Source organism: Pteropus vampyrus, unplaced genomic scaffold (assembly GCF_000151845.1).
Source record: "Pteropus vampyrus isolate Shadow unplaced genomic scaffold, Pvam_2.0 Scaffold357, whole genome shotgun sequence".
NCBI classification, from domain to species: Eukaryota; Metazoa; Chordata; class Mammalia; order Chiroptera; family Pteropodidae; genus Pteropus; species Pteropus vampyrus.
In genome coordinates, this window is record NW_011889138.1 from 1,654,022 (window position 1) to 1,666,444 (window position 12,423).

The window sequence follows — 12,423 nt, forward strand, 5'->3', positions numbered from 1 at the left end:
GCCCGCTTTTTATTCGGCCTCGCGAACGAGAGGATGGCCGGGGAGTTGGAAACCACGTTCGGCTGCCGGGTGACAACCGGCGTGGCACAGGAGCTATTGAAGTCCGAGCCCTTCTGGACGATGGACCTGAGCGAGGTGATGCGCTGTCTCCACGAGTCTCAGGAGGAGCTGCTCGTGAGGGACGCCATGGACCACGTCACGGAGGTGTCCCTGCGCGTGAAGACTAGAATGGACCTCGTGCACTCGTCCTTCTGCCTCAGGCACTGTCAGAACTTGCAGAAGATCTTGCTGCAGGTAGAAAAGGGGATATTCCTGGAGAGTGACACGGCATTGGAATCAGACACTCCGGTGGAGAGGTAAGAACTGTCACTTCTCGCTCTGCGGGTGCTCTACTGGGAAGGGGACACTCTCCTGTTCCCTCTGGCTTCTGGTCAGTCTTCCTCCTTGCTGGAATTTCTTCCTGCCTGCTCTATATTCTAGGTAGATACCACAATGTTCATATCAGGAATGGAGGCTTTGGAACCTTTAAAAAATTAAATGTATTGGGAGTGACACTGGTTAATAATATTACATAAATTTCAGATGTGCAACTTTATTCCATGGCATCTGTATACTCCACTGTGTGCTCCCCCCTCCCCCCCAAAATCTTTCTCCTTCTGTTTTAGGGTCATAGTTTTCATGTGGGGCATGAGTTCAGGATGAAACATGGAGAGTGCCTGGGGACATCTATTTTCCTCACTACCAATTTAAAAAAATATAGTTACCATGTTGTATATTACATCCCCATGACCTACTTATTGTATGACTAAAAGTTTGTGCCTTTTGACTCCCTTCACCCATTTCACTCAACCTTTGCTTCTGCCAACCATCAATCTGTTCTTTGTATCTATGAGTTTGGTGTGTTTTTCCATTTTTCTACTTTTTTAAGTTTCTGAGCAGATATTCTTTTTTAAATGTCCCCCCCAGCTTTATTGAAATATAATAGACAATTAGTTGCTCATATTTACATTGTACAATTCAATGAGTGTTTTTCAATTATAGTTGGCAAACAATAATATACCAGCTTTAGTTGTACAACCTAGTAATCAGAGATCTACATAACTTGCAAAGCAGTCAGCCCACTAAATCTAGTACCCCTCTTCCCCCTTACATGTTACATTACTAACCATCTTCCCGTTGCTACACTCTGCATCTCCATGTCTATTCTGCAACTATCCATTTGTACCTCTTAATCCCTTTGCCTTTTTTCTCACCCTTAACCCCACTCCATCTAGTAGCCCTCAAAATATTCTCTGAGTTTATTACTGGTTTTATTGTTTATTTGTTCTTTAGATTCCACACATACGTGAAATCGTGCGGTATTTGTCTTTCTCTATCCTTCCCATTTCATTCAGCTCTATACCCTCTAGGTCCATTAAGGCAATATCTCTTTCCATCCCATTTCTTTTAGTCTGTGTGTCTTTTAACCTGAAGTGAGCCTTTCGTAGGCAGCATATGTAGGGGTCTTGTTTTCTTATCATTCAGCCACTCTATCTTTTGGTTGAAGCATTTAATTCTTTTCCATTTGAGGTACTTATGATAGGAATGTAGTTATTACCATTTTTATTCATGTTTTTGATACATGTTTTTCTTCTTAAAGACATTTCCTCCAACATTTCCTGTAATACGGGCTTGGTGTTGATAAATTCTTTTAGCTTATTTTTGTCCGGGAATTTATCTGTTCTTTGACTCTAAATGATAGCTTTGCTGGTTAAAGTATTCTTGGCTGTAGATCCTGGGTTTTCATCATGTTGAATATTTTGTGCTGAGCCCTTTTATCCTGCAAGGTTTCTTTTGAGAAATCATCTGACAATTTTATGGGTGCTCCCTTGTAGATAACTAACTGCTTTTCTCTTGCTGCTTTTAAGATTCTGTCTTTGTATTTAAACTTTGGCATTTTAATTATAATGTGTCTTGGTGTGGGCCTCTTTGAGTTCCTGGTTTTTAGGACTGTCGGAACTTCCTGGGGTTGTATGTCTATTTCCTTCATCAGGTGAGGGAAGTTTTTCATCATTATTCAAATAGCTCTTCAACATCTTGTTTTCCTTCAGGTACCCCTATGACACAAATATTTTTACATTTAATAGTGTCCCATAGGCTCCTTAAATTATTATTATAGTCTTGGCTTCTTTTTTCTTGCCATTCTCATTGAGTGTCCTTGGCTTCCCCATCTTCTATATCAGTGGTTTGACCTTCTTTATTCACTGGTTTTTTTTCCATCTAATATACTCTTTATCTAAGATAATGTGTTCTTCATATCTGACTGGTTCCCTTTTATAATTTCCATTTCCATTTTTATATTTTTTATCTCTTTGTTAAAGTTCTCACTGAATTCATCTATACTTCCCCTAAGTTCATTGAGCATCTTTATAACCAGTGTTTTGAAATCTGCATCTGTAAGATTGCTTGACTCCTGGATTTATTACTCCTGGATCTCTGTTCTGTTCTTTCATATGGTTTCTGCTTCTTTGTCTTCCCATTTTGGCTGCCTTTCTGTGTCTGTTTCTACGTACTAAGCAAAGCTCCTAAGTCTCCCTGTCTCAATAGCATGGCTTTGTGTAGTAGGTGTCCAGTGGCACAGTCCTGAGAAGGGTTCAGCTGCATGCCAAGTTTAGCCCCAGTGTCTGCCTCTCTGGGCCACCTGTTAAGATTCAGCAAGCAATCCACAGATGCTGTGCTTATAATTGCCTCAAAAGGCCATGCCAGTAACTGAGGCCAGCTGCCACTAGTGTGAGTCGAGGCTCTGCTCAGCAAGGAGCACCTGACTCGCTGAGAATACACCTCGATATGGCTTAGGTGGGGCCCCGAGCTGGGAGAGGCAGAGTTCAGGGAATCCTCTGGGCGGAGCAACCTCTGTTATTCAGTTTGATGACGTCTCAGCTATGACAGCGCTGTGTCAGCTCCTTGGGAGTGGGGAGGGCTCAACAGAGGAACAATGGATACCCCTGGCACTTCTGTCTGGGAGAGACCCTAGCCTCTGGCCCTCATTCTGACAACTCAGTGTCCCCATGTAAGTCCCTGGTGCCCCCTGTGCAGCTGAACTAGTGCTGGTGCTCAGAGTGAGGAGATCCATCACTGCAAAAGTCCATTTGCAGACATGGCCCCTTTAAGAGGTGTCTGCAGCTACTGTTGCCTCTGTCCTGCTCAGCTGCTCGGGATGGGCAACCTCATGTCCTAGCCCTGTCCTACTTCAGCCATTGCAGGGTGAATTCTTAGTCCTCTCCCTAGTTGTATGGCTTGTTTACCTAGATCCCAGGTGATTTTCCTTGCTGTTTGCTTCTTGTTTCCATCAAAACTTTGATTTAGTCGCCAGAGGGATAAACAGAGCCTCTATCATCTACACCATTTTTTCTCCTCCTTCCTGTTTTTAAATTTTTAATTTTTAAAAAGGATTTCACATATAAGTGAGATCATATAGTATTTGTCTCTGCCTGCCTTATCTCACTTAGCATAATGTCCTCAAGGTCCATCCATGTTGTGGTAAATGGCAGAATTTCCTTCATTTTTATGGCTGAATAATATTCCATTGTATATGTGTACCGCATTTTCTTTATTCAGTCATCCATTGATGGACACTTATGTTGCCTCCATGTCTTGGCTGTTAGGAATAATGCTGCCTCACATAGGGTATAGATATCTTTTTGAGATGGTGATTTTGTTTTTTTCAGATAAATACCCAAGAGTGGAAATTCTGGGTCATACAATCGTTCCATTTTTAACTTTTTGAGGAACTGCCATACTGTTTTCCATAGTGGCTGTACCAATTTACATTCTCACTAATGGTGCACAAGTGTTTCTTTTTCTTCACACCTTGCCAACACTTGCTACCTCTTGCCTTTTTGATCGTGGCCATTCTGACAGGTGTGAAGTGATATCTCATTGTGATGTTGATTTGCATTTCCCTGATGAAAAGATGGTGTTGAGCTCCTTTTCATGTATCTGTTGGCCATCTGTATATCCTCTTTGGAAAAATGTTTATACAGGCCCTCTGCCAATTTTATAATTGGACTTTTTTTCTATTGAGTTGTTTGAGTTCTTTATATATTTTGGATATCAACCCCTTATCAGATATGATTTGTAAACATTTATTCCCATTCTGAGGGTTGCTTTTTTACTTTGTTGACAGTTTCCTTTGTGGAATGACCTACTGGTTGTCATTACTTTTCCCATAAGCATTTTTAACAAGTGCTCTTGTCTATCACATTCTCCTAGGTCACAGCAAGACCATCATGCTCTTTGTCTCTGGACAGATCTTTGTTCTGTGTTCCGTTCAAATAAGAACCTGAGCTTTCTGGATGTGGGTCAAAGCTTCTTGAGTCACTCCTCCGTGAGGATTCTTTGTGAGCAGATCACCCATGTCACCTGTCATCTCCAGAAAGTGGTGTAAGTAGAAGCTCATCTTGTAATAGCTGTTCCCAGGTCTTTTTTTTTTTTTTAATGTGAGAACAATGTTGGAATGCCAGACCAGGCTCCAATTAGCCAGGTGCTCAGAATACAAAGAAATGAAATGGTTCTCATCCTTAAATGTGTCTAATGCGAGGATTATATATTACATCGAATCATTTTTATGAAATCTGGCCAAGAGTCCGGAAGTCTGCAAACATCCACTATAGGTGCATCTGGATCATATGACAGTAAGTCGTTGTCATAAAATCTGGCCAAGAGTTCAGGTGCTCCCATGCATCTGCTATGAGGCATGTTTGAAACTCAGCCCAAAGGAAACAGGCAGATACATCTCAGAAGGAGACCTGAGTGGGAACTGGGGAGATAATCCAGAGAGGAAAGTTTCAAATACATACACAAGAACATGTCAGTGAGGCAACAAAGAACTTATAATGAGTGTATGGAGTGGGGTTGAGAAGTGAGTCTGGATAAGGATGGCTCTGGCAGACGTGAATGCCGATGTGGGCCATCTTGGCAGGTGACTATTAGGATGCCCTTTCCAACCAATATATGTTCAGGGGATAAACTTTATAAGTTTTGTTCAAAACTATATACAGATACTTTGTGGAAAATTTCCCCTAAGCCGACATGTCTTAGAAGCCTTAATGAAGCCCCTGAAAATGTAGTACTATTAACTTGGAACTAATAGCTATGCCACACATCAACTGACTGTACCTGCTGGTGTCAGGTGACAATAGCTTCTCCAAATGCCATAGAATTTGTGTGTGCAAAGCAACAAAATCTAATGCGGGCTGGTGCCAGCAAAGGTATCAATTTCTTCTGTGTAGCCTTGAAAAACTTACACTGCTCTGGTTTGTAAGATGTTACATGAGAAGACATTTGTAATTTGTGCCACTGAGAGTTTAAGACAATTAAGGAAGGGGCTCTGGACAGCTGGTGGCCCCCTCATTATGACTCTGCTGACAATTTAATTTTGAAGCTTCTTTTGGATGAGCCACAGGGAATGCTCGCTGTCTTTAAATGAAGGGTAAAGGGTTGTAAGATCAACTGCGAGTTTAGGGAGAAGAATATTTCACAGCAGAGGGATGTACTACTGCCTGGTTCAGAGGTGCTAAATAGAAACAGGTTAAGAAGCTCTAAAAACAAGTGGAAGTGAGGATCTGAAATAAGAGTTTGCTAGAAGAGGCAGCAATGTGGGTATTGATTGCATCTCAAATTAGGGTACGTTAAGCATGCTTTAAAAAGAGGCCCTGAAAGTTTCCTTTCTCCTGTTATCTCCTACTAAGTGCACAGGATAAATTATGAGCTAGCATCATTACTATATACCATAAGGTCAGTTGACTCTTCTGTTGAAGGAGATGGCACAGTTCATGTGCTAGGAAACTTTTTCTAATGCTGAGTTGCTTCTTGAAGCCTACAGTTTGGTTAGGGAAAACCCATATTATATTCCACTTAAGATTTATTTTAATCCCACTTAAAATCCCACAATTATATGCTAGATGACAAGAAAATAAACAAACAAAACAAAACAACTCTTAATGGTTCATGCCTTCGAGAAGTCTGTAATGCATTACTAACTCAGAAACCATAACGTACGTAGTCTAAATCAGAACTGCTTTGTAGAAATGCAGGTGACCATGTGAGGATGTATGGAGAAGTAATTTATTCTTTCTAGAAGATGTCAGTAGGTGTTGACGGGGAGGGGAGGAAGTTTGTGAGCTGAATGTTGAAGGAAATTATATGATGCAAACAGATAAGGAGGGGAATCTGCAGACTAGCATGAGCAGAGACAAGGGTGTGCCAAGCCCTTAGCTATCTCGCTCTCTTCCCTCCCATCACCACCTTCTACTTCCATCCATAGTCCCTCCTTTTTCCCTTTCCAGCTGTCATTCCACTGACTTATCCTTCAAGTCAGCATATCAGACCATCTTCCCCTTTCCATTTTGACTTGATAGCTCATCTTACCAGGTGTTCACAGCACCAGCCATCCATAGCACCCAAGACAGAATCCCTCTTTTTTATTTTTCCTAGGATTAAAAACGTCTCCCCTGCTGATGCATATGGGGACTTCTGTCTGGCTTTCGTTGGTAAGAAGACCCTTACTCACTTGACCCTGGAAGGCAGTGTCCACAGTGATAAGATGCTGCTGCTGTTGTGTGAGACTCTGAAACACTCTCAGTGTAATCTGCAGTATCTGAGGTAGATCTCATGTCATCACTGTTGTCAGCACCAAAAGGGTGCTGTGAGCTGTGCAGTGCTGCCGGGTGAGCTAGATGGAAGAGGGTGCCACTCTGATGGGACATCATGCTGTAGGGGGAGCATATTCTCAGAAGAGCCTGTATGGGGTTTCAGCCTCTGCTTTTTCCCCATCCAGCACTGAATTGTCCTCTGCATTGAACACTGAGCCCAGAATGCAAAGAGACACCTCAAATTTTGTGTCATCCTCTAGCTTAGGGACTTGGTATTTTAGGCTGCACGTTGCCTTCCTGCTGTGATTCAGAGCAGCCATCGACCCTAACCAGCCACTCACTAATGCTGTAGAAGCATTGAAAGCCCAGGTTCCTGGGGGCTCATGGGTTTGAGCCCCTTCCTCAGTGAACCCCATAATGAGTGACGTCTCTGATTATCACCCATCTTTAGCATACCACTTTTTCCCCTTGACTCAGTTGAGTAGAAACCTGAGGTTCTGGCTACTGGCACAGGTTTGTGATTTGGAAATGACCTCAAACCCTTGCTGATCTGTATGCAGAAATGGTAGTGTTTATCATTATTGATGATTTCTGATGGTGCTGTTTGTCATTTATTTGGAAAAAACATCTGTTACTCTAAAGTTCTGATAAATGACATTTCTAAGTGGATACACTGAGGCTCCAAAATGACAAATGGCTGACATGGAATTTACAACTTATGTTCACATGATTTGAGACAGTTTACATGCCACCTTGTATTCCAGTTACTTAAGTAAACTCATGATGTCCTTGAAATAGATGAAGCTCCAAGGGAAGAAAGGCACTCACTTAAGTATTCCAATTTTACCTATGACATGCATCCCAGAATATGGGCACAGGATATTGATGGATTATATTCTTTATTTGCTTGACATAAAGATATTGTTTCTTCCCAAAGTACAGATAGGGAAAAAAGAGAATGTCACAAAGTTTAAATCACTTGCAAAGATTTGGGGCATAGTAAAAGACAGAATCACGATCCAAACAATAAGCTTGTCCTAGTGTCTTACACTCTGATTTACATCTGTAAGGGTAGCTGGGTTTCTGAGCCTAATAGAATGTATTAATGGGTTGCCCCAATGTTCCCCCGAATAGCCATGTCACTTTTATATTGCCACCAACAGAAAGAGTTCCAAATTCTCCTTATTTTTGCTGCACTTAGACTCAATAAATTTTGGACCTCACTGCCTAATGCTCAAATTTTATCTCCTTGTTTTAATTTGCATATTCCCTAGTAATTTATGAATTTGAACTTTTTGAGTATCAGGCCTCAATGTTTCTTCCCCTACAGAATCACATATCTAGGTCTCAGTGAGATTAGGACAGACTCAGGCAGGGTAAGTCATCATATTAAAAAAAAAAAAGTTGGATGTGAAAAATAGCAGGTCGTGTTGGTGAAACTCCACACAGAATTGCATCACATGTTTTTTCTCCTAGAGATGAGGCTAGATATTGATTGAATGGTCAGATAGATGTTTGAAGATGCCAAGGGGATTAACTCTCTCCAAAAATCAGGCTGGGATTGGATACAAACTGGAGTAGAATGAGATGAAAACCAAGGACATAATCTTCAAGAAGCATAATCAGATGACAGGGTCTTCCTCTCTGTCTTCCCAGAAGAATGACTTGTCCCCATGTGTCCCACAGGTTGGGGCCTTGTTCTAACATCCCTCAGCAGTGGGATGATTTCTCCTTGGCCCTCAAAATCAACCAGTCCCTGAAGTACCTGGACCTCACGGCCAGTGAGCTGCTGGATGCAGGAGTCAAGTTGCTGTGTGCCACTCTAAGACACCCAAAGTGCTTCCTGCAGAGGCTGTCGTAAGTCTCCTTCTATGGAGCATCTTCATTTTAGATCTGAGTTACCTAGAGAAGAGTGAGGTGACACCAGACTTTCAGGGCAACCCATATGGGATCTCCTTTTGGTGCAGACACCTGGTTCTCCTTTCTTGGCCCTAGACAGATGACTCATGCAATTTCTTTGCTCTTCTTTTGTTTCTGGTCCTTCATGGCTTTGATCACCAGCTCAAGATAGAGAGGGTGTAGGATTAACAAGAAGGGATGTCAGCTGAGAAGTTTGGGCTTTGGAAATGTTCTCATGGTCTTGTTCAGATGTGGTGCTTTTGCAGGTTGGAAAACTGTCACCTTACAGGGGCTTGTTGCAAGGAACTGTCTTCTGCTTTGATTGTCAACCAGAGTCTGACACACCTATGCCTGGCCAAGAACAACCTTGGGGATAGTGGGGTGAAACTCTTGTGTGAGGGCTTGAGTTACTCCGAATGTCAGCTACAGACCCTGGTGTAAGTCCCTGCTGTGTGTATGTGTGTGTGTGACATGTAGGACAGATGAGACTGTTTAATAACTCTACTTGAATGAATCTGGCCAGATCCTGGTATAGATTATGTAAGAACATGTAGAAACAGGTGTTAACATCTGCCTGCCTTTCAGAGTTTACCTTCCGGCCTTTTCCTATTCTAGGAAGTTGGTTTAGGGAATTGGTTCTGAGGTCTGCCGTTTTGTGTATTTTCTGAGTCCGTATGGCATACTTCTCCCTGAAGTTGGGAATGGATTGAGTTATATGTTTCTGTAAAGAGCCAGAAGGTAAATATCTTAGGCTTTGTGGGCCATTTGATATCTGTTCCTGTTGTCCAATTCTGTCATGGTCATGTGAATGTGTAAAGGAATGCATGTTCCAATAAAATGTTATTTACAAAAACAGGTGGCGAGCTGGACTTGACCCAGAGGCTGTAGTTTGCTGACCTTGTCACATGGGAACAAGCCCAGCACAAACTACCTGTACCCATTAGACTCACAGGTGAAAGAGCAACACTCAAGAGATAGTGTGGAGTTGGGGACCTGCTTCTGTTCAGAAATTCTATCTGGCTTTGATTTCTCTGGGGGGTGTTGCTGTCCTAGAAAACCTGTCTGCCAGTTATCTCAATAGCTTCCAGCCATGCCCCAATCATTTAAGACTAAAAAGGAAAAATGAGTATTCAGCTTCTAGGAGCTGATAGAGAAAATAAAATGATTGCATCTCTACCTAAATAATATTCATTAGAAGAAATAAAATTTCATATATGATATTGCTATGTAGATGGCTCTATTTAAAAGATAGTTTATTAAGGCATCTAAACAATAATAAAAAAATATCTGGAGCTTTTTAAGTACTTAGTATCAGGGACTCTACTAAAGTTTATAAGAATTCTCTTTTTAATACTTACAACCATGTGTGATAGTTACCTTTATTTCAGTTTTACTAATTAGAAAACCGAGGCTTCACCACTTAGCTTGCCCATAGTAGGTATGAAGCCCCCTCTATAAACAGAGTTGTCAATGATTATTACTTTAAATATGTAAAGTTGATGTTGGACCAAGATTCCATTTTGTAGGCTGCTCGAATGTAAATAATCTTAGACTTTGTTTCAGTTTCCCTCCCTAAACTCCGCAGGTTCACGTGTGATTTTAGGATTTTTGCATGATACAAAGCATGGCGTCTTTGGGCCCCTTATATTCATCTGCTCTTTGTCATGTCCCTTCACGTTCTCTAGCTTCTGTTGCTATGATGCCGGCATGGGGCTATTAGGGTCAAATTCAGATTCACCTGCCTGAATGTGCCATGTGACCACCCTTCTCTAGGGTCTGGCCTCCTCATCAGGAGAGTTTGTAGAAGTCTAAACTTGTAAGAGAGTCTATAGCATTTAAATTAGAAACTCAGCCACTAAGACACCAGGAATGTTGAGCTTCTGGGTGCGCCCCAATTCTGCCGGGGCAATTAAATACAAGACTTAAAATAAGACATAAAAAAAAAATAAGGAGAATGGAATCTCAAAGACCTAACCATGCAGAAGATAAGTGAGGAAGACTCAGATTCAGCTTTGAGTCTGTCTGAACCCAGAACCTGAGCTCTTGACCTATACAATATGCTGCCATTTGAGGAAAACCTGTATCTAAGGAGATGTGTGTGTTTCTTTGTAATAAAAGGTGGCAATCAAAGGCCAGTTTCACCAACTACCACCTAGGCAGAGTGGAAATAATATAATCACCATTCCATTTGTACGTTGTTATGAATAAGCCTATGTGATAGCATATGGCTTGAGGTAGGAGATGTGTGGTAGTATAAGTGACAGCTACTTCACAAGGCATGTGTCACAGAGGGATAACGGACTTCTCTTATGATTGTCCTTGTAGGTTGTGGTGCTGCAACATAACCAGACGTGGCTGCAAACACATCTCAAAGCTTCTCCAAGGAGACTCCAGCCTGACACACTTGGACCTGGGCTTCAATCCCATAGCTACCGGACTGTGGTTTCTCTGCGAGGCTTTGAAGAAGCCAAATTGTAACCTCAAATACCTGGGGTAGGTGTTTTTGTTCTTTTTAAAAGGAGTTTGAAACTAATCTCTGAGGTATTTTGGGGTCTAGACTGTAATAGTATCACTCCTGGTCCAGTTTTAGGAGCAAACTCCTACAGAAATTGCATACAAGTAACTGGGTGCTTACAGAGTTGTTCAGAGGGCCTGAAGGAGTGGGATGTAGATGGGATGGCTTCCAGTGAAGTGGATTTCAGGAGTGTACTGCTTCTGCTGGGTCCAGTGATTAGAACACAGGAGGCTGTCCCAGCTTAGGACCCAGGGAACTATAGATGAAACTACCCTCAGGAAATGTAGTGTTTCCATCAAAAAGATGAAACTTTGCTTCACTTTCTCTTCCAAGTCTCAGTCAAATGCATTTCACTGATGAAAACTACTTTGCAACAAGAACCCTAAAGGAAAGAGGATCTGGGTCATGTACATACTTCCTTAGCTTTGCAGAGACCAGAAAGAACACTAGGACATATGGGGTGCTTTTGTTTTCTATCATGGCTGTACCTGAGGACTCTTAAAAGCCTCAATGGCCAGGCTTCCCCCAGATGATTCCAATATTAACTCAAGTTTGAGCTCCCCTAAGTTAGAAGTTGGAGAAGATACTGAGCAAGCATTTTCACAGCATCCAAAGAGTGGGGCTCATCTTTCTCGATGGCTGAATAAGGGCACAGCACCATAGCAAAGGCATGAAATAGGGGTTCTAACATCACAGTATGGTTCAGATCCCATCTGATATGTATTAGCTGTGACTTTGGACATTCAATTTTCCCCTTATGGAATGAACAATTCATATATATGTAATAAATATATATATATAATAAATATATATAATACATATTTAATAAATATCCTATTTATTAAAGAAAATGAATTCTTAATCAAAACATTCCCACAAAGACAAGTGATCAGGTGGCTTCACTGGTAAGTTTTATCATATTTTTAAAAAATTAAGATTATTCGGGTAATATTGGTTAATACAATTATATAATTTTCAGGTATACATTATAATTTGACATCTGTATATTCTATTGTGTTTACCACCCAAAGTCCAGTTTCCTTCAGCTACCATATATTTGACCCCCTTTACCCCATCTACCTCCCCCATCGTCTCCCACCACACTAGTAACCAGTAGTCTATAGTCCATGTCCATGAGTCTCTGTTTGTCCTGCTTATTTGTTGCTTTTAGGTTTATATCCCACAAACAAGTGATATCATGTGATTTTCAACTTTTTCAGTCAGGCTTGTTTCGCTTAGCATGATTATCTCGAGGTCCATCCGTGTTGTTGCAAATGGCAGCATTTCATCTCTTCTTATGGCTGAGTAATATTCCATCGTATATATGTACTACAGCTTCTTTAGCCAATCATCTATCGTAGGGCACTTTGGTTGCTT

The 12,423-nt window shown here is 41.4% G+C and overlaps 1 protein-coding gene across 1 annotated transcript in view; it reads left to right on the plus strand.

The window, feature by feature from the left end:
* NLRP7 (NLR family pyrin domain containing 7) overlaps positions 1-12,423 on the plus strand; it is a gene marked incomplete at its 5' end in the record, with an annotated part of 24,247 nt that overhangs the window by 1,584 nt on the left and 10,240 nt on the right. The window contains 6 exons of the mRNA XM_023522735.1: positions 12-356; positions 4,252-4,422; positions 6,475-6,642; positions 8,319-8,489; positions 8,798-8,968; positions 10,857-11,024. Of these exons, the coding sequence (XP_023378503.1) occupies positions 12-356; positions 4,252-4,422; positions 6,475-6,642; positions 8,319-8,489; positions 8,798-8,968; positions 10,857-11,024 (1,194 nt within the window). The remainder of the gene's footprint in view (positions 1-11; positions 357-4,251; positions 4,423-6,474; positions 6,643-8,318; positions 8,490-8,797; positions 8,969-10,856; positions 11,025-12,423) is intronic.